Source organism: Macrobrachium rosenbergii, chromosome 19 (genome assembly GCF_040412425.1).
Source record: "Macrobrachium rosenbergii isolate ZJJX-2024 chromosome 19, ASM4041242v1, whole genome shotgun sequence".
NCBI classification, from domain to species: Eukaryota; Metazoa; Arthropoda; class Malacostraca; order Decapoda; family Palaemonidae; genus Macrobrachium; species Macrobrachium rosenbergii.
This window is the reverse complement of record NC_089759.1, coordinates 29193262-29216244: the sequence shown is the minus strand read 5'-3', so window position 1 is coordinate 29216244 and position 22983 is coordinate 29193262. Positions and strand designations below refer to the sequence as shown.

Here is a 22983-nt window from a genome sequence, read left to right as displayed (position 1 = left end):
CTGGGTAAAAAAAAAAAAATGAGGCGTTAGTAGGATCCGGCCTAAGGGAGAGGCCGGTTTGCTAGTCACGTGATAGAAGCAGCCAGGTTAGAATGAACGGTTGCCCTCCACAGACCAACCGGCAAATGTGGGAGAGGTGGACTAGCATAACTATCTCCCCCTCCTCTCTCTCTCTCTCTCTCTCTCTCTCTCTCTCTCTCTCTCTCTCTCTCTCTCTCTCTCTCTCAAACACAAAATTTTGGAAGCTCCCGGCACAATTTCACAAGTTCTTGCCATTATCTAGCCCACGCACATCTGATACTTATTATTAGTATATATATGCACTGACGGTTCCCCACTGTCAAGTCTAACTTCCCGTTTTAAGAAAGAATTAAAATCACACATACATCCATGCCTCAAATATATGCGTAAAGAATGAAAAAGTTTTCTCCTTCCTGCTGGATTTAATACACAGTTGCAAACACATTTAACCATTAAAATAATTACGCACATTATCAGGTGAACCTGAACAAGGAGAGAGACTCAGTACTAACAAACTACATAGCTTTTGCTACATAAGGTATTTTACATCTTTCAAATCACCTTATAAACCAAAAAGTGACAATTCAGGTTTGGACGTTCTTCCTTTTGTATAAAATACGGAAATCTCTATCTTCCTCTTGAAAGTTTTCCAGTACCTCGAAAGTGCCCTGTGAGATCAACAAAATGAACAAATGTTCATTTTGAAAACAACCACCAACAGAATATTTCCATTCTGTAAATCATTATCAATTTCTCATCGGCAGCAAGGAACCTAACAATTTAAAAACGCAGTCTACAGCAGATACTCCGTCGGGACCTAATTTCTCAATTCTGACCCAAAACGCCTCTTCCAGCCACTTCTCTGAGAACTAATCTCTGAAGCAAACAAGCCCCATACACAGTATCCCTCTATAAAATCCTGTTGAATATGGTGATCGACTTTTTCTTAATGTTTGAGATTTTAATGCTGCAACAGGGGGAAGAATTTGACAGCCTGGGAAAAAAATTAATACCATGAGGCCTCCCTGATTGGAGTCTCCTCGTTATATTTCATTACACAGTCTCTCCACAGGATAACGTATGTATGTATGCATGTAGGCTATGTATGCATGTATGTATATGCATATATATATATATATATATATATATATAAATATATATTTATATGTATATATAAATGCATATATAAATATATATATACTATATATATATTATATTTTCATATATATATATATATATATATATATATATACTGTATATATACATATGTGTATAATACATACATACATACATACTTACATACATACATACACACACACACGTTTGTGTGTGTATAATGTTAGTTTCACATTTGCATGTCTACTAAAACACGTTTCATGGCGGTTAACATTTTATTCTCGCGGGTGATCAATCCCTCCGTTTCCTGGTGATGCAGTTGCTTAGTTTCATTCATTCATATTACAAGCATTTCATGCACTTAGCATTCTATTCTGAGTTTCATTCTTTTCTTTATTTGCAGATAATTCTTAATCATCTTTATTTCTGGAATCCTCCATTTAACCTTATTTTTTGCTACCCTACCTTTTTCGTCTCTAATTACTATTTTTTACATAAACTAATAAATTACAGGTAACAGAGAATACTATGCTTAGAATTCTTTCATGCCTTCAACAATTTTAGCGGCTATTCATTTTGATGAACACCTTGAACACTGTTCATGATTCCAAGCAGATATACTGACAAAATTAAATTCCCCTCCACAAGGACTTTTCCGAAAAGTCACCCACATTCTCTCAAAACAATATTTTAATATACTTTTAGACTTAACAAAAAAAAAAAGAATGAAAATCAAGGACTTTTTCAAAAAGTCACCCACATTCTCTCAAAACAATATTTTAATATACTTTTAGACTTAACAAAAAAATGAAAACGAAGTCGCTCACCAAAAAGAATGAAAATGAAGTCGCTCACAGTCTTGTTAAAAAAAAAAATTCGTCCTGTAACTCCATCCTCCTATTAACCAAAGTATGATTTTCACATAAATCTCATTCCATTACCTTCGCAAGCGGCTGCGCTAGAGTGTACACCAGAGGGCGAAGTCACGAAAGCGCAAAAAAGGAGTTAACAACACATGTCCCTTTTCCTGGTTCTTTCCAATTCAAGACAAGAGGTTTCCAGTCCCTGCCGGCCCGGAAACCAACTATTCCAGTCACCGTCCCAAGAGCACTCTACCATCACTCTAAGTCCCTCAAAATTCTCCCTTTTGCGGTCAGATGACGACCATAATTCTTTTGTGCTTAACCCAAATAGATCAATTAGGCGTGGCACGAGATAACCACAACTCTTTTGGTTCATTTCACATACATACATCAGACATTATGGTAATTCTATTATAATTATTATTAAGTACTCATCCACGCCTCTAAGTATTATTGTTACTATCATTATTAATGTTATATTATGAGTACTAGTAGTAGTGCAATAACTGAGAATTTAAATGGCGGGATTTCCTTCTATACATGCGAGGATTCTTAGCAACGAGAGAATGTAGCATTTTCCATGTAGAGTCCAACACACTTTCCTCATTAACATTTTATGAGCTATACTTTATATAAGGGGGTTCACGTTACGAACCTAGCCAACTTAAAGTTATCTTTTGATGACCATGTAATATTTAAGAGCAATAAATATTTCACATCTGCTCCACCATTGCTTTCGCATCTCAGATATTAATTATTCCATCTGAAGAGGCCTCATTACTCTTAACATGTCCTTAGCTCTTTCCTTTAAGAAGCCTTTTGGATGAACTATTAAATACCTCCAGACAATTATAAATACAGCATGCTAACTGGTACATTGCCCTTTTCAGTTGAAATTCCAGATTACTGAATAGTCACGAAGACAACTCTCCTGCAATTCTTGAGGAACGATATTCTAAATCTTTCTTTAGCATAATATTGCGCATTTAAATACACATTCTGATAAACTGGAAGCACTGTAAAATTTAAACTACCTTGTTTTCAAATACTGTAATTGCCGCCATTCGCATTCTGGAAGTGAATTAGAGGACTGGAAACAATATTCAAAATTAAATAACTCACGGATACATAACAATGGCGGCATTCACTGAAAATTAGAATCTATGAGCTAGACGCTAGAGTCATGATACATGAAAACTTTCTTATTACTCTCAACAGGTTAACATTCCCATTCGGTACGACAGTCAAAACGGCTCCTCCATGGGGACCCTCCTCGCAACTTACCGGCCAATCGTCGGCAGAGACCCACTCGACGCTGACGATTCGCACCAACTTGCCCTGGTGGGTATGGACCAGCATACCGCTGTTGCCACTGGCCCCTGCCGCCAAGTCGCCACCCACGGCCGAGGGGCCCACCACGTGGTCTCGACGGGGCCGAGCCACCGAGAACCCACTTCGGTTACTTCCTCCTCTCGAAAAAAAAAGGGGACTAACAAGTACCACCAGGAGGGTGAGGGAGGGGGAAGGGAGGAGATACGCCGATTACCGCTGAGACAAATCCACTTTTCTCCTGATCCTTCTTGGAGTCCCTCTCTAGCCCAGTTTTTCCTCTGGGCCTTCCTTCCTCCTTCCTTCCTTCCACCTCTCCTCCCTACGGCCCTCTTATGACAACGAACACTCCACTGGCTCTGGAATTCCTGTGGTTCCTGAATCTTTCAAAGGCTCCGCTCTCCCTATGTAAAATTGGCTACCATTACTGCATCACCAAACTGGGCCCAGTCATCTATTCATTTATTTAACGTACGATGCGATCATAAGGAATAACTGGCCACCATGTTCAGGTCCTTCATATATAATAATAACTGCACTCGCAAGATTATATTTACACATATACACACAATACTATTTAATCAGTATATATATCTATATAACGATACAAACACATGATTATATTGGGCCTCACCAAAAAAATCGTTTCTATTTAGTATCCTCGTCACAAAAATGGGCCTTCATGTTCTGATAATTTATATTGTATCTTCTTTGCTATTCACAATAAATGGTTAGAAACGGGTATCATTATTCACACTGCAGGTAATATATGAACAAGAGATCGAGGCACAAGTACCTCAACATTAGTGAATTAATCGAAATATTCATTGATTATCTCTTCACATTCACTTCACAGTGTTAACAAAATTCTAAAAAAAAAAATATACAAGATAAAACAAAATTATGCAAATTAACAACGCTATTAATAAATACCTATAAATTCACTTCACGTGTAAACAGTGGGAATCCACTGAGATCGGCAGTCCTCGGATTACGCAATTCAGCCACCGCTTCTTCCCTCCTACCACCAAACTTTGGAATCCCTTTCCTGCTTTTGAGTTTCCTGACACTGGAAACCTTTCTTCCTTCCTTTGGCTTGAGATGCTCAAGAGTACAAAATCAAATGAGAGGGAAAAAAACACTCTAATGTTTGAGTCATGCGATTACTCTTCTCGGATTTCGGTCTTAACCGCAACACTTGGAAGAAAATACCACGGACGCAACGCGCGCGCGCGCATTTCCAAGGTTATACTCCCGGTCGTTGATGCTGCTACAACTATTTCTACAAGACACCTGATGCAGTTCATTCAATTATTCTTTCTGATTTCTTCTAATTCCTCTCAAGTCTTATTTCTAATTTCCGAAACGTACGTGTGTGTGTGTGTGTTGTGTTGTGTGTGTGAGAGAGAGAGAGAGAGAGAGAGAGAGAGAGAGAGAGAGAGAGAGAGAGAGAGAGAGAGAGAGATTTATCCACAGTTTTTTCCAGGTGTGGTGAAATGCGTATAGACGGAGCAATAATTACTAACTTTTATATCATTTTCTCTTGCTCTCCTTAATCCCATGACTGCGATGCACCAAATTCGATTAACAATCATGCATATAATTCTGACTAGGCCAACAATGGTCAGGTTGATTTTTAAAGAAACGAATCCATACCACGGCTTTCCTCGCCTAGTCCGGGGGTCAAATACAGTTTCCCAATTGTGAGCCGGAGAACAGTAGGTAGATGGATAAATTACTCCATTAAAATATAAAACGGGCCATTCTGAAAGTTATTTCTCAAAACACGTCTCTATTGTTCTTCCAAAGAGCTCACACCTAAGGCAGGGCACTCCCAACTGCTTTTATGCTTCGTTGCTTCTCCACCATTTCCTTAGGTGAGGATTACCTCGTCGAGGTCATCCCTTTTCAATAAAATTATGATGGCACGCTTCGGCGAGAACTCATCAATCCCGTCCTCTGTTATTCTGTTCTCCCTTTTCTTCTCCAAATCCAGTTGCAACCCACAACAGTCGACTGAAACCCGCGTATCAAACTTATCACTGGGTTCAACGGAGGCACATTTTTTTTTTTAAATGAGTTTCCATCGTTCCTTCCTCTACCGGAGATCGATCACTGGTATTTTTTTCTTGTTCATAATATGAGAGAGAGAGAGAGAGAGAGAGAGAGAGAGAGAGAGAGAGAGAGAGAGAGAGAGAGAGAGAGAGAGTTTTATCCCTCAATACGCCTTTTCAGCATCAACAAGAATGTAGGTGATATAGCCATAAGGGGAAACGTTCAAATATCTAAATATTCAGGTCAGTGCACTAAATTTGACAAGCAAATCCGAACTCTTCCAGTATAACTTAGAAAAAAAAAAAACACGGTCACCGTAAATGATGAGGTACTGTTCATAGCAGGTTCTAACGACGTAAGTGAACTTAATTGACAAACCACTGTCTACAGTTGCAAAATGATTGCAAAAGAGACGCACTGGCACACTGTTGGCGACCAGTTGCTTCACCCTGGCGAGAAACGGCGAACTATACGTACACAATATAAATGAATGTGCGTACGCACGGAAACTCTCATTATCATCTACGAGCATCCTGTAACTGACGGCGCCACAAACACACAAACACACACCCGCCCCATCATTCGTTCAGACACCTTAAACTTGTCATGAGATACAACCATTAGACTCTCACGATCATCAGTCAGAAGACGTTTAAACAGCATTCATGGAAATGCTATCAATCAACACTCTAAGTATAAGAAAAATAGAAGGAAAACAATTTCGGTGACAAACTTGAAATACCATTGGCCAAAAGATAAAAATTACTTTACAAAGTTTACCTCAGATCTGTTAAAGATAAGAATTATTTATTGATTTATTTAGCGAATTACTTGGTAGCTCATCTATCTCTTTACTTTTTTTTCTTTCTCATCACCCAGGTCACGGGCATTTTATTCAGTGGAAGGTTGCTAAGCTCATTCCAAGCAATCCTAAGTTGTGAATAGCATTCCTAAACCTGCCACTTCAAGTGCACCTCCAAAAAGACTTTTTTAAACACTTTTCAAGTGTCCTGCGCCGCAGCGAAACATTGTTAACATTAAAGGTGAGTCTAGCGCACCGGCAAATTCTCTTCAATGCTTCGATAATTCAACTACGACAAAAGATGTACTTATTTTGTATTGCATTCGTACATAACTTTTGCAAATGCTATAGCAGTCTTAATTATCATTTGAAAACTGAATAAAATTATTTCTTTTGCTCCCGAGCAGGATACAATTCGATACAGTGTGCACACAGTGTCTCCATACTTCTGTTTTTTCCTTTAGAAAGTCTTCAACACCCGTTCCAACTGACATTCACATAACTAGAGAAAAATTATTTCTCATTTATCTTACAATGAGTGTGCTAGAAAGCTAATGGAAAATCGCTTTCAACCAACTGCTACAACTGACGTTCAAATAGCACGGGAAATGTTACTTTCGACTGAAGACAGAGCAAGGAGAGAGAGAGAGAGAGAGAGAGAGAGAGAGAGTTCTGTGAAGGTCTGCTTGGGGTCGACAGACAGCAGTAAGTACGACTGATTGGATTAGGAGGCATGGTGGGGACCTCCGGACTCTGTCAAGCCAACAGAGACAAGACGTGGGTAAGCACACGAATGGCGCGCACTTCCGAACCGGGAGATAAAAGTTTCGTCCCGTAATGTGTTCGGTAACGCAGTGTTCGTGACTCGGTATATCTGTGTCATGGTCGGTAACTTTGTGTACGTAACCCATTGTATCAAGATGAGCGTGTTAGCCTCCGGGAGTGTTCAAGAATGAATTGATTTAACAGCAAGGTAACCTTCAAGATAAAATGGACCCTATAAAAGATTCAGAGCCTGTTACACAGTGACTACAAAAAAATCCAATAGAACATCTGAAGGACACCTTATGAATGATCTCAACCCTGAGAGGTGATGATTACCTCGTCGAAGCAACCCATTTTTCAACCACGAAATATTTTGTCCAACTAACAGAAATGATCATCTGCCTGTGTTTGTCTTACTTAATTCTCCCTCCTTTTCTAAGCTTAGCTTCGAATCACAACAGCCGGCCAACAACCAGATTTATAATTCACTGCTTAGGAGGTCCTCGATTGTGAGCCGAGAGTGCTATTGTCAATTACACCACACGGAGGAAGATAATTCATATTATGAATGGTTTCACTCAAATGGGATGAGAATTACTTCGGGGCCCTTCCGTTCTTAATCAAGATATAATTGTATCAATTTTGACGGAGCACTGATTACTCACGTTGTTACCTCAGAGCAGATAATTATACGCAGGATGCTTTGCAGTTGCTTGAGAGAGAGAGAGAGAGAGAGAGAGAGAGAGAGAGAGAGAGAGAGAGAGAGAGAGAGACTGCGACTTGGCAGGAAATCTTCAAAGACGACTGCCGGAGGAGGATGTCAGCGCAATGGTTGTGGGTGTGTGAAAAGGGAGATTGAAGAGAAGGAAGCAAGAGGAAACCGGATGCTCTTTTCAAGAACGGCATTAAAGACCGTTTGGAGAAGGGGGCGGAAGTGGAGTCTCAGGCGGAGGCAAAGGAACCAACCACCATTCATGCGAGGATTTCTCTCTCTCTCTCTCTCTCTCTCTCTCTCTCTCTCTCTCTCTCTCTCTCTCTCTCTCTCGATTACCACGCAGAATCACAGAATCAGTCGTCAACTTCCTGGCTATAACCATTTCATAGATTCTGGGGGATTTTCAACTTTCCTACCACGATATAGAGGGATATTGCCATTCGCAGCTGGAGTGCTTTGGAAAGATCATATTGCAAATAGACTGAGGTCTCTCAGACTGAGGTCTCTCGGACTGAGGTGGTTTGAACATCACTGAGGAGTGAGGAGCAGCTGGTCGTAAAAGTAATAGGTATGGAAGTCCCAGGAAAACGACCACCACGAATGACCATAAAATCATGCAAAATGGACATACGCGAAGACCTACACGAGATGGGATTTCAAGTAAAAGTGCAAATGACGGACGACAGCGGGAGAGAACCCATTTCGCGTTTAACCCCATAAAGAGAAAATTTGACGAAAGGGGGCCATCGGAAACAAGAATGCCGCAGTCCAAAGAAGATGCTTGCGGCACGGAAACTAATGCAAAGAGCAAGCACTGGCACAGAACCTACGTCTTCACGTGAAGAGAATATTTTTAGTAACAATCGTGTCCCGGTACGTAACGTTGCCAAACAAATACTATTGCTATTTGACTATGAAACAATTGCCAGCTGATGTTACGTCACTGAAATCCACCACCAATTCGCACTTCAGCGATGTGAATGCGTACTAGCGTCACCCGGATTAAAACAAATCAGGATCTTAGGGTTGGCAACCTAATGCTTAGAGGTCTGTTTAGAACCGGATGGCTAAACCCATCTGGCACCATTACCTCGAGGGGGGGAAATGCGTATGGTGGGGAAAATGCTGAAACGATTTACTTACAGATCAACACCATCTAAGGGGGATTTTTACTAAAAGCATTAATATTTCATCAAACTTTAGACAATTAGCGGCCAACACTTCAAATAAACAATTATCATCCAGCAATTCACAACCATGGATAGAGAGAGAGAGAGAGAGAGAGAGAGAGAGAGAGAGAGAGAGAGAGAGAGAGAGAGAGTTTCATTTGAGCTGAAAAGAAACTAAAAATTCTCATACTGAAACTACCACAAAGTGGCTGGTGACGTAGGACATCAGCCGAATGAACGGAGATTGAACCGACAAAAACTCACTTGAGCCCGAAATTAAACTTTTCTACTTAACCACGTACATGTCAGTGTGAAATGTGGCATTTATTTTGTCCCCTAACACACATGACTCGCTCATCATACTCTTGGAAGAATACGTTAGTAAATATCGACATAATATTCATTAGTATGTTCACCTTATGACCAGCTGCGCACCCTGACAACCTCCTAGGAAGAAAGTGAGATATAAACTAGTCCTTAGAGAATAACAAAAATAGAATACACGAGCATGCCTTCTCTTTCGTAGAAAAAGACCAACAGTAAATCGTTACCGTTCAAGATAATGAATAACTGTACAATTAACATCGCAGCAAACAGCCAATACCTTCGTGAAGGAAGTTAGGCATGCAATGTAACAATCTCCTCCGGGCTAGTCAGAGGAGGTTTCATACCGCGATCTCTCAAAAGTTCTCAGCTGATCAGAGCACTACACCGACACAGTCTGCCAATACTCTGCTAAAGAGCAGACGTTCTACTAAGTCGACTACTCCTCAGGAATACAGTTACGGAAAACATCTCACCAGCAGGTAACTCAAATGTGGGGGGAAATCCCGGAGAATTCTACAAGCCGATTCATAGTCAGTTTAACTTGTGTTTTGCTGTTAAATTGCTACCTAATACTTGTATATTATATTGATAACTTTAACAGCTACAATATTTTCACCCTTTCAAGTCTCATACGCTCCATTTGGTATCTTCCTACGCAGCTGTCCAACTTCTTTTACTTTCACTTGCTTTAATTTTCAGTTTTCCCTCAAGAGGAAATACTTTGGGGCAAAACTTTGCGAGCCTATATGTGACACTTGCCGGTTTCGGTAAAGTTCTTCACAAAAACAACAACAACAACAACAATAATAATAATAATAATAATAATAATAATAATAATAATAATATACATCATATGCTTCATCTATCTCGATCTCTCATTGCTTAACCATGGGTGTTCATGATACTGTATATTAAAAATGAAACCAATATTTCATCAGTTTTTCTGTGCCTTGGCGCATCACCCTCGTGCATACCTGCCCAGTAAGGCGCCTTTTACCTCAAGCCCACCTGTGCGTAAACCCGTAATATATGCGCGTGTGTCCACTAACTCGTGCCACATGTACAGCCGTCCAATAAGGATAAGGAAATCTATAACACAAATACGTATGACCAGTAGCTCGAACCACAACACGTACCAAATGCTTATATATATAAGTTATGATTAGAAACCGACCACGGAGTTATATGATAACAAAAAAATAAAATAAAAAAGCCATAAAATACTTTATCTACTTGCTACCCAGAAAGAAAGCTCCGAGGTAAAACGCTAGCACATGAAAACACGAAGTAAATCAGACAAACTTAGTAGGAATGTGATTTTACAAATTTATATTTATCTAATACTCTTCCTACCCAATACTTATACATTTCACTGTGAATAACTTGGGCTTTATGTCATTGGCCTTGTTATTTTACTAAGTTTTGCCGGCTAACTATGATTAAATCCTCTTTTTTTATTATTATTATCATGAGCGCTAACACAGAAGCACTAAGGTGGGAATATGTCGAAAATAAAATGTCGTGGACTTTAACCATCGTTCTCCTTTGTTTAGTATGACTTACATTTCCAAAGAAATATATATATATATATATATATATATATATATATATATATATATATATATATATATATATATATATATATATATACATACATACATGCATACATACAAAATATATATATAAATTATATATTATATATATACATATATATATATATATATATATATATATATATATATATATATATATATATATATATATATATATTAAGGAGCGCGAACACAAACATACAGTAGTCATACCTGTAAAAAGTTTTTTTTTTTTTCAATGACGACAATTATAATCATATACTTGCTTGTACACCTGAGTGTCGGGAATTAATAGTCGTAACTGTGACCTAGATTGCATAAGCAGCTGCCATGAGAAACAGTACAGATTTCATCATACACGATATTTACATCGAAATCATAAGCTGCAAAAGTAACGTAAAAACAAAGTAACTCTCTCTCTCTCTCTCTCTCTCTCTCCGCATGTGGCATACACCTTATCACTGGCTGACATTTCTTCAACCTACGCCAAACAAGTAGCAAATACTTGTGTGTGTATATGAGAGAGAGAGAGAGAGAGAGAGAGAGAGAGAGAGAGAGAGAGAGAGAGAGAGAGAGATTTGGTACGGTGCCAGCTAACCATACTCCGTAGTGCATGACGCCACAAGACGGAGGGGGAGAGAGAGGGAGGCAAAGAGATATTAATCCACAAATCCATTTTACCTGACAACCTCCCTGCTCATAAGCACACACACACGTACAGATACACCGATGAGATATTAAAAATAAAACGCGTATAAAACCCGAACGCTCAATACTCTGACCAACACACCCACGTCAAGGTATTTATACTACGCCAAGGGCAATGACACACCGAGTATTTACTTTCAAGGCAGCCACTGCTGAAGAATTATTTTCTTTCAAGGCAAGAAATAATGCAGGAATATTTATTTCCATGGCTACCAGTACTGAGCAGATATTTTATTTCAAGACAAGTATTGAAAGAGTTATTACTTCCAAGGCAACTTGTACTCTACTGAAGCAGTGTTTACTTTAAAAGACAATCAGCGCTCAAGTGGTTTTTACTTCCAAGGTAACAGGTACTAAAAGCATTATTTGCTTTTAATGCAAACAGTATTGAAGTAGAATAACACGAACAGACGAAGCATTCAGTATCTTTTATGAAGAAAAGCGCTGGAGAATACTTTCAGCTCAGCAAATATTCAAATTTATAATCACTGGGGTTAAAGTTATTAACGGATATTTTAAGTTTTCGCGAGGCTTGTCACCTCACGTTTCTCATCTTTAGGAAAAATTATAATTAAGTTTCTTGAACAATGATATAATGTGTCTCGATATCTTACATGGTGTTTTTTTAACTCTGTACCAAGAAACACCCTGTGAATATTCTAATACACGTAGAAATCTACCTATGTGATAGCATACCACCAACCACTCTATTTTTTCCCATCTTTTTTTATTATACTGTGTATAAAAAAAATTAAAACCATGTGAAGTATAACACACATCTTAACTAAGGGCACATCATTTAATCTACCTTCTATTACTATAATACCCTCTAGATCATAAGTCTTCAAAATACCCTCTACATTATACTTCTTCAAACTACTCTCTACATAATACATCCTCTACATTATACTTCTTCAAACTACTCTCTACATAATACATATCTAAAATTCCCTATTTCACCCCAACTGATCCTAGTCCTCTACCTTTATACTTACAAACTATTTCATAAGAAACATTTAATCCATGCTACTCTTTTCCTTGCCTAATCCACACTTGCCCCCACTATCAAACAATTTTATACCTTTATAGCGCTCACAAACTGCAGAATTCCCGTCTACATATTCCCTTTAAACAAAGTTACAAAGAAAGGAAGTGTTCCTTTAAACAAAGGAGCACTTCCTTTCTTTGTAACCCTCCTCAAAGCCAGACATACGATAACTAACAAAATCTTGTCCGCCACTCAATTACACACATACAAGAAATATTGCAGCTTCCTATTTTTATCCCACTGTGTTCATATCCTTCCATTCTATATTATATTAACTGTTCTCTTTACATCCTCAAAATATTCCCAACAATTCGCAGACTAAATTCTGCTTATCTTCTTACGCATACATTCAAAACGGCCTTTTAAATTTTAAAGTGTTCGTTCCATTCACACAGCACAGCCTTTGGATCTGAAACTGTTTTCATGACTTTTGTTGGTTAATATTGCTCCAGTATTTAACAGCCTATAGTTCATACTTTTCACCAACTTCAATCTTTCTTATGGGCACTTCTTAAAAGCTCTTTCCTTGACTACACCTCAGGAGGCACGCCTCCTTGTCCTGGTGACCCAATCCTCACGCCTTTTGAGGTCCAGGTCAACTTGTACCAGATTAGTGCCATTAATCGCAGCCAATTTTCATGGACCTTCTTTCTAAATGATACTCTGTCTTAATTACAACTGGAACCACGCTGAAAAAGTCCACCACAAATAAAACTACTTTCTATTCTCATCTTAGCGTGAACAATTAAGTCAGATATAACGTCAGCCATTTCTCTCATCATTAAATCCACTAATTTACTAAAAAAAAAAAGAAAAAATTCAATCTCACAAATTTTTATCAAGGTTTCATTACCTCCCCGACAAGTATAATTAAGAACATTTTTCTTTACATACCACACACACAAAAACATACATAAGTGAGAAGAAAACATGAGCACGAATTTCTCGATAAAAGGGGAGATATAACGTAAGTACCGAAAACAGAGTGTAAGGTAAGGTAAGGTACACAAAAAACAAGTCAAAAGAATACGACCTACTTCATTAAGTGACAGCTGTCGCCATCACACACACACACACACACACACACACACACACACTCTCTCTCTCTCTCTCTCTCTCTCTCTCTCTCTCTCTCTCTCTCTCTCTCTCTCTCTCTCTCACACACACACACACACACACACACATATATATATATATATATATATATATATATATATATATATATATATATATATATATATATATATATATATACATAAACTTGTGATCCAGGGACTAAGATGTTTGCTCTCTCAGCGAGAAGACCTGGGGTTGATATTCCGGAGCAAGCCGAAATTTCTAAGGCAATTCCAGTATTCCTCCAAAGCCTCTGTTGACCTAGGTAATGAATTTCATATATGAGTTAGATAACTGTGGTGGGTCGTCTCCAGGTAGACAAGGCATGGGGCTAGCAACCTTTTACCAAAAGGGTAGTGTCTTTTCACACGATTACATTCTACTGGGAAATGGTGCATGGTGAAAAACACTGTACAGTGTATGTATATATATATATATTGTATATATATATATATATATATATATATATATATATATATATATATATATATATATGCATATATGCATACATGTTTATATATATATATATATATATATATATATATATATATATATATATATATATATATATATATATATATATATATATATATATATATATATATATAAATATATATATATGCATACATGCTTATATATATGTATATATATAATATATACTGTATATATATACATACAGAGAGAGAGAGAGAGAGAGAGAGAGAGAGAGAGAGAGAGAGAGAGAGAGAGAGAGAGAGAGAGAGAGAAACACTGAGCTCGCGTTCCAAGGTTCGTGGGTCGATTCAGCTGTGAATAGGTACCTGCGTTAATTCGGGTCCAGAAAAGGACATAGGACTAGCAACCTCACCTCTAGCCTAGAAAATTGAAAATTGATGTGAACACGAAGATACCACCCTTACGGCACTGCCCTACTTCAGGCAGAAAAGGCTGAAGATTATATATATATATATATATATATATATATATATATATATATATATATATATATATATATATATATATATATAATGTGTGTGTGTGTGTTTGTATATATATATATACTATATATATATAAATATATATATATATGTGTGTGTGTGTGTTGTGTCTAATAGTGCATTATGCCACCAAACAAGTGATGATGAGGATGAGATTAACACTAAATGTCAACAGCTGTTTTAGTCGCGTTACTGACACAGCTTGTAGTAATTCCATTTTTATTTCTTATTTACTTTTAAATTAATAAAACGAAGATTCACATAATAATTATGGATCCGTTGTTGTAGGCGTGAATTATTCTCGGGTGCAATCAATGAAAAGTCGTCCCGAGAAATTGCTGCGGCCCTAAAATTTTATTTCTCTCGTTGCAAGGTACGTAATCATTTCCCTTGAAACATGATAGGCTGAACTGACAATGAATGGAAAATAAACCACGAATATACCTGGTCGATAGGTCATAATTCTTCATAAATTCTGTAAAGGATTCACAACTCATACTTCCAATTATGAGTCCTGTACTTAACACATTCCCATTGCTACGTTCCCTTCACGAACAAGCTTCACGCAATTAAACATGAATTTATTTTCTAAAACTGTCACCGATCGTGCAAGGCAACGCAATCTTTTCTGCTGAATGACATTCACCTTCAAATCTCATCGGGACGAACGACGATTGGCATGTAAGCAATCATTTCCATTTTCCTAGACATATATCTGCACTTCTGACATCATCCCGTACGTAAATCTAGAAGGTTATTACCTTTTATGTAACTTTCACCCAACACCCCCAACGACCTGAACGGAACTAAATCTGAACAACGAAATGCTAAGAGGAACTGGAGGAAACCTGAAGCTGGGGTGAAAACTGTCATACGCCAAGTACTCGCGACTAAAATTACCTCAACGCTTTGATGTTAAAGCGACTTGGGGCGGTGGTGGATATGTTTATTAGAGCATGACAAGAACAAAACGGAAATCACAAGACGAAGAAGCATTTAAAAAGGCCTAGACGCGAGTCCTTAAACCGGACAGCGCTCGTCTCTCCTACGGCTGGCAAGCAGGAAGCAAGGCCCATTCATTCAGGGGAGCAGGCGCTGCGCTGTCTCTGCCTCGATGAATGGACCTGCCGAGTGCCGACAGAGTGCATCAAACGCCGGGATTTCTAAATCGAAAGTTGTGTGATAACACGTAAATCTTCATTATAAACTGCAGTCTCTCCCTGGACTGTAATCGGGGCCTGGCACGCAAATCAGGATCGGACTCGTTGATTCAATGCTCGGAAAAAGTGGGTGTGCTCATACCGCCGATTCGATTCTATGAGGTGGCCAAGAGCGCCCCTACCTGTTGTGGAAGTGTGTGGGCGGTTGGACGTTCTATACAGCACCACACAGGATATAAAGGAGAAAGGAGTCAAAATGAATTATTTTCTGAAGTTACAGTCAACGAAATAACGAATACATAAATAAATTTGTTGTATATATATACGTATAATTACCCTCCAAGAGCAACTTCTCTCGGGTTAAAAGGCGTTTGGTCAGACTATGTATATATATATATATATATATATATATATATATATATATATATATATATATATATATATATATATATATATATATATATATATATATATATATATATATATATATATATATATATATATACATACATACATATATATACATATTTTATATATATATGTATACACACACACTCACTTTTTCCTTAACAAGAGGTGGCTCTGGCCGAAAAAATACAACGGTTTCTACCACATTCATGCTTAACTAATGAATCGTGGATGAAACCCTCTAAAGTTCCGCTTTATACACCTATACAGAAGGCTAACACCTGTTCTGCTTATAGAAGAAGAGGCTCCAAGTGCCACCCTTCTCGCTCTCAACAAATATATTAAGGTGGCGTTGAGAGCCTTATAACTTTTCCTATTCTGGCGGATACTCGAAACAGTCGACTAACTATCGGGTACATAATTCACTGATTAGGTCACCAGAGGCACAATGAATTTTTTTTTTCTTAAAATTAAGCAACCCGACGCGGTCTTAGGGAATAACTCATCAACAGAACCGAATGACATTTTTGGGTTCCAGTGATTAAGTGCCTTCGAAACTGCACCTCTTGAAGTCCGGTTTGATTCTTCACTAACTAGAAATTATCATATTATTTCTTTTTTTATCCTCTCCGTAAGGCTACTGCAGAGCTTTCGCGCCCCTCCTGTCCTCAATCTATCCTGCAGAACATCCAACTTTTTTTTTTTTTTTTTTAAGAAACATGCATTTTTCGTTACACCCACCATTAACACTGAATTCCATTGCTGGGAGCAAAAACGAGTACAGTAATCAACACGCAAACCCTACACGTATATAATCAAGTCTTTCTAATTTACGAGCTCTTACAGGAAATGTATTACAATTCTCAGACCAAAAAAACAGTTCAGAAACAAGTATCCGAAATGGAATTAGATCATTTTTCAAATAACAAATACCATTTAAACATACTATATAATTAGACAACGACTCAAAACTAAATATACGTTCATTTCAAAAGCACTAAGTCAACCACTGAAAGGAGCTATTGTCTAGGCGCGCGATCTTAATCAGAAAACTCAATCTGGTATCACCAAACAACCTACCATGATCCACTATTCATGAAGAAAATCCTGAAAATCAGACCGTAGGTTGGTTCATTAATACCTTTAGTTAGAAAAATACTTGCCTTATACATGCAATAAACAGCTGGGCGTTCATTCGGCATGTTGACGCAAACAAAAACCCCCATTTTTCTAATACTTACGAGCAAGGACTTCGATTACATGACAAGTAAAGGAGATACTAAAGGAATCTTGACAGCATATCACATATGGCGAAGACCTTCCCACCCATGGTGCTTCGATCCCCCTACAAGTACGCAGGACAAAATCGATCTCAACGTTCTCTCTCTCTCTCTCTCTCTCTCTCTCTCTCTCTCTCTCTCTCTCTTTCCCATTCTGGAAACCTACCCGTTTGTGCGCTTCCGCTTCCAAAATCTCATCTGAGAGAGAGAGAGAGAGAGAGAGAGAGAGAGAGAGAGAGAGAGAGAGAGAGAGAGAGAGAGAGCCAACAGTCTTATAGGCAAGCCACCTCCGCACTTTCCATCGCCCCCATACAACCATCCATTACTTACCCATCGCCCACTAACTCTCCCCCTCTCTCTCTCTCTCTCTCTCTCAGCACCTCGACCTCCTACACAAAAGGACCCGGATTAGGGATATGCTTCCATCCTACGGGGAGGCAGTAAAATGAAAATCCATACTTCCTTTCCTCCTAGTCTTAAGCTCCCTTCAATTTCACAGTCCCTACTCCTACGTAAGTGACTGACCTACATCCTTCAAAGGAATTACGAATGGGATGTTTCTGCATGTTACTTATTCATTCACCTATTTATGGAAACATAAATAAGAATATATATATATATATATTATATATATATATATATATATATATATATATATATATATATATATATTAATAAAAACACACACACACACACACACACACAAACACACATATATATTATATATAGACACAAATAGAGCCAGTTATAGATTAATTATCACGTATTTTTCTTTTGCTTGTTAAAAAATGACCTCTTTCCTCGTTCAACAACGTTTACTAGTGGTGATTTTTCAATTGACAATTGCTCTACACATTGATTTTCTGGTTTCAGTAAAAACTTCCTCTGCTATGGGTACCCTTCGTTAGTATTCTACTGGTAGATTCTTTCCCTGTTGTCTGCAAACTCTGAGAGTGGTGGTCACCTTATGATCTCGAATGAAATGATAAACTAAGGCATTCTGGGACGAAGGAGTCTAGTTATGCTTAACAGAGAGAGTTCTCTCTAGCAAATGACCTGATAATAAATAGCTGGTGTTATCCCTAGCCTCCGACCGGGAAGTTCATAAATCTTTCGTTACAAAAGGGCGCTGCCTTGGATGATTAATAATCAGTGGTCCACAATTCACAAACTTGCACCCCTATTTTGATATATCTTCACACAGCCTCGTCTTACTCCTAGCTTCCGTCGTTATAAAACTGCTGAGGGGATTTACTGTAATCATACAACTTTCGAATTTCTCTTGCATCTTCAGGTTGCAAAATGACCCATGAACTTAATTCACTACCTTTAGTACGTATTTCTCGATAAATTTTTTTAGATCCTGACGAACTCTGTCCAGTTTGTGGTGTGTACTCTCCAAATGTAGCAGCATGTAACAACTCTGCAGCAAAGACAGTGATTAACTGCTGTTCAGAGACGGTAATAAGGCTATCCATGCTTCTTCAATCCTAGTATAGGACAGATTCTTCCATTAACTTTCCCAGGAGACTTTCGATTTTTTTTCAATTACCTTGAAGATAATGCTACCATCTGCGCTTCAGTAATTACAAGACCAGTGGGGGCTGACAGCTACCGCCTCCATGGCGTTATAAGCTATGCTCATGATACCATACGATACATGCCACGACTGGATGCAGAGAGATGTCCCCAAGGATGGGGCTGAGGGAAGAATTATACTTCCCACTCAACGTACTATCTAACCCTAAATATCAGGCAATAATAACTCATATTCCTTCATCGTTTTGCCTGAATTCCTAAATTCCGTTTAACATTTCCTAACTTAATACTGTGTTTAAAGCTCCCACCTAACCGAGTGCTCAAAACACGAGGAAACTACGATAAAATAAAAATTTTTGATCAAATACCCCATAAATTCAACTGGCTCCTATTTTGCTTCCTTACTCAGAACACTATGTTAGCCAGAGCTAAGTGAGTTTACCACTTGTCATTATGACATTATCAATGAACACAATGACTTTGTAAGGCCATCATTTCTCGAGTCAATGGGTAGATCTTAAAACCGTTAACATTATAAAAGAGCATTACTGACAAACAAAATTTCACACCTAAAACATATTGCAAAGCCTCTGATAAATAAAGATTAATCAACACTTCATAAAACTCAGACACAAATAGAAGAAACTCAGTGATAATATGACCCTTCAAAGGGATAAATTGGTATTTTAACTTTGCACATCTAAGGTCGTTTTATGAAGCACTTCACCAGAACCACCTTCATCAACCATTGTTACCGTAGATCTAGCAACAGAACAAATACGTGAAAGCTTTACATGGGAAGAGAATTGTTCTTTAACAGAAGAATCCATCAGATTAAATCCAGACAATTTATACCACGACAGAGAAGATCGAAACATTTAAATTGAACAATAAAAAAGGCGGAAATGAAAAGCTTCCAAGCATTACCCCAAGGTCCAACGATGTGCACACCCCAGTGATTATGTACTACATCCACACCCAACTTCCAGATACCGCTTAACTTCTTTTTTTTTTCGGATTCTCTTTCCTTACCTGGTGGTCAGGGGAAGGCGATGCCCCGACGTCACTCTCCACCGATGACGCGGACGAAGAGGTTGACGGAGGCGCTGGCGGCGGGCCACCGACCGACCTCCCAAGGCCAATGCCGTCCTCGGAGCACACGCCCCGTTCACCATCCTCCCGTTCAGAGTAGCCGTTCTCACTGGAAAGAAATTTCCTTTGTTAGATATCATTACAGTACAACAAATAATATAAAATTAATAATACAGTCTTGAGAGTTTATTATTCGTTCACAGGAAACCATTTTCTTCTGCAAACATTCAAGGTAATAATTCGTGTTTAGTTTTCTTAGCGCCAAGAGAAACTCGAACAATGCATACCATGATACGAAAGTACCCGTAAGATATTTTCATTTAATTTTGTAAATAATGTGAGAGCATTCTTTTCCCGTTACGTCACGGGCAAAATAGAGTCTGATATTGTTTACATAATTTCTACACAAGAAACAAGTATACCAACAAGCGCTGGTGTACCCAAAGGAGACAGTTTTTCATCAACACGTTCACACATACAAGCAGTTGCGTTCATTCAGGACAGCTTTGCAAGTATGACTGTGTGTAACCTCCGTATGGATTCGGTAATGCTGCCTTTGTTTACAAGTGAGTTTTATGGACACCCTCAAGTCAATATGGTCTAGTTAAATGCAAAGACCACCTTTACCTATCTATATATTTACCTAAAATACTGTCAACGTTGCTCAATGTCGATTACTGACAAACCCGAGTGATGAACATGCATGATTTAAAAACATACATGAACATTGTGACATTTATGAATCTTTCACTCATTTACATAATGAATGACAAAACGCCATATGCTGTAATTACTAGGATTTGCATGTCTAATTATCATATAATTTTCCGAAGTACAGATGCTAAGGGATCAAAAACCAAAATAAGGTCCAAGAGGAAGCGAGTACTGCTTATGCAACATTCAAGTGTTGTAGGATAAAATCCGAGAAGCAAAATCAAAATAAACTGGTAAAAAAGTAAAAGAAATCTGTAAAACTGGTTGCCTGTACTTGTTTTCCAAACACTTTAAGCAACAAATCATCTATTACCTCAAAACCATTAATTTAGCGTAAATGTCTCAAACGAATTGATTTCTGCATTAAGCTAACTTTTCTCACAGCACTATTTTAACGCTTACTAAATATTTGTCTTTAGATTTTATTTTCATTTCTCTGGGCCGCTGGTGTGTGTGTGTGTGTGTGTGTGTGTGTGTGTGTGTGTGTGTGTGTGTGTGTTTCATTGAACCATGAGTAATGTTTCAATTCTAAATATTTTTGGAATGTGTTTATCCTACGGTGTTGGTTCGGAAACTTATTTCAAAAACTTTTACATAATTTCGATAATCAAAAATTGTATTTAAATACAGTGTAAATCTGTATTATTTCATACCAAACGGCTTTTCACACTAATAATTAAAAATGAAAGGAAAACGAATGCTAGAACATAATCCAGGGGCAACAATGTCCAAAATATTTGAGTAAGCCCTACAAGAATACAAAGAAAACGAATAAACCTTCCTCCTGAAGAAAACGTGGACTCTTAATGTTACTATAACTAAGCAAAATCTAAAAAGTTTCCAATCTAAATATTGAGAGAGTACATAGCCCTGTTCATAATGTAATGTTAAAACAGAATATCCAACACATGGAATATGCCTCCGATACAAATGTAATGATAGAAAAACAAAGAAAACACTGAGGCTACGACAACGAAAATAGAACCCGATAATATCCACAACGGAAATACAGTATGTCTATCGTAAATACAATATGTAAACTTAACTTAGTAGCATCACAAATACTATGAGAGACCACACTTGATCTTTTCCCATATATGGCATCCGCACTTAACAATAACAATTTCCTAGTGATTATCACTACCGGAGGGTGGATGGGTAAAACACATTATTAAAACATTATTTTGATAAATTCCAGTACTGACGACGGCAAACGTTCATATGTGCAGTGAAAATGCTGTGTTGAAGAGTTTTATCAATATATGAGAGAGAGAGAGAGAGAGAGAGAGAGAGAGAGAGAGAGAGAGAGAGAGAGAGAGAGAGAGAGAAATATGGCAGTAATATATATATATATATATATATATATATATATATATATATATATATATATATATATATATATATATATATATATATATATATATATATATATATATATATATATACACACACATTTAGATAGATAGATAGACAGATATGCATACATATTGCAACAAAGAAGAAAAACATCAGAACGGTCGATGATACTTTCATACTTTAACAACTACAGCTTCAACATTGCACAATGGGTAACTGGGAACAAACAAATTCCCTTCCCCTTCCTTTTGACCGTTTTGCTTGACTGATTGGAGTACCTGTGTTGCTATTTGTTGCCGCTGGTCATGAACACGGGTACAGCACTTACCAAAGAGAGCTACAACAATACACCGATTTCATTATATCTACTCAAAGCCATCAAAAATTCACTCGAAAAAAAATTTAGCTTTTCATAGCAGCCTAATTTCCCAATATTGTATCATTTTGGCAGCTTTCACCATTAGCAAATGTTTCATTATTTGCAAACTACTATGTAAATTTATGTCTATTCCTGGGGACTGAAAAGTCCCAAAACTATTACTCTCTAAAAGGGGAATAAAGGCAATTTCACAATAATGAGTCAATATAGTTTAACCGTGAAGGCAATAACGGTATAGTATCCAACGACCATAAAAATTGGGCAAATCAAACTGATAACGTCAATGTACACTGTCGGTGTGGACACTGACATTTTTTTTTTTTTTTTTTTATAAATTAGCACCATATAATGAGTATGGATGTCATTTGTTGGACAAATTACAAATTTGATCAGTGATTTTAAGACTTACTAAAATGAAAGGAATTGAGGAACCACCCCTGTAGTTTATAACA

General features: G+C 37.7%; 1 protein-coding gene across 29 annotated transcripts in view; it reads right to left on the bottom strand.

The window, feature by feature from the left end:
• Ptpmeg (protein tyrosine phosphatase Meg) overlaps nt 1–22983 on the bottom strand; it is a 445326-nt gene that overhangs the window by 96908 nt on the left and 325435 nt on the right. For all 29 annotated transcript variants that reach the window (XM_067121392.1, XM_067121403.1, XM_067121390.1 and 26 more), the window contains one exon: nt 20023–20191. In XM_067121392.1, coding sequence (XP_066977493.1) covers nt 20023–20191 — 169 coding nt within the window. The remainder of the gene's footprint in view (nt 1–20022; nt 20192–22983) is intronic.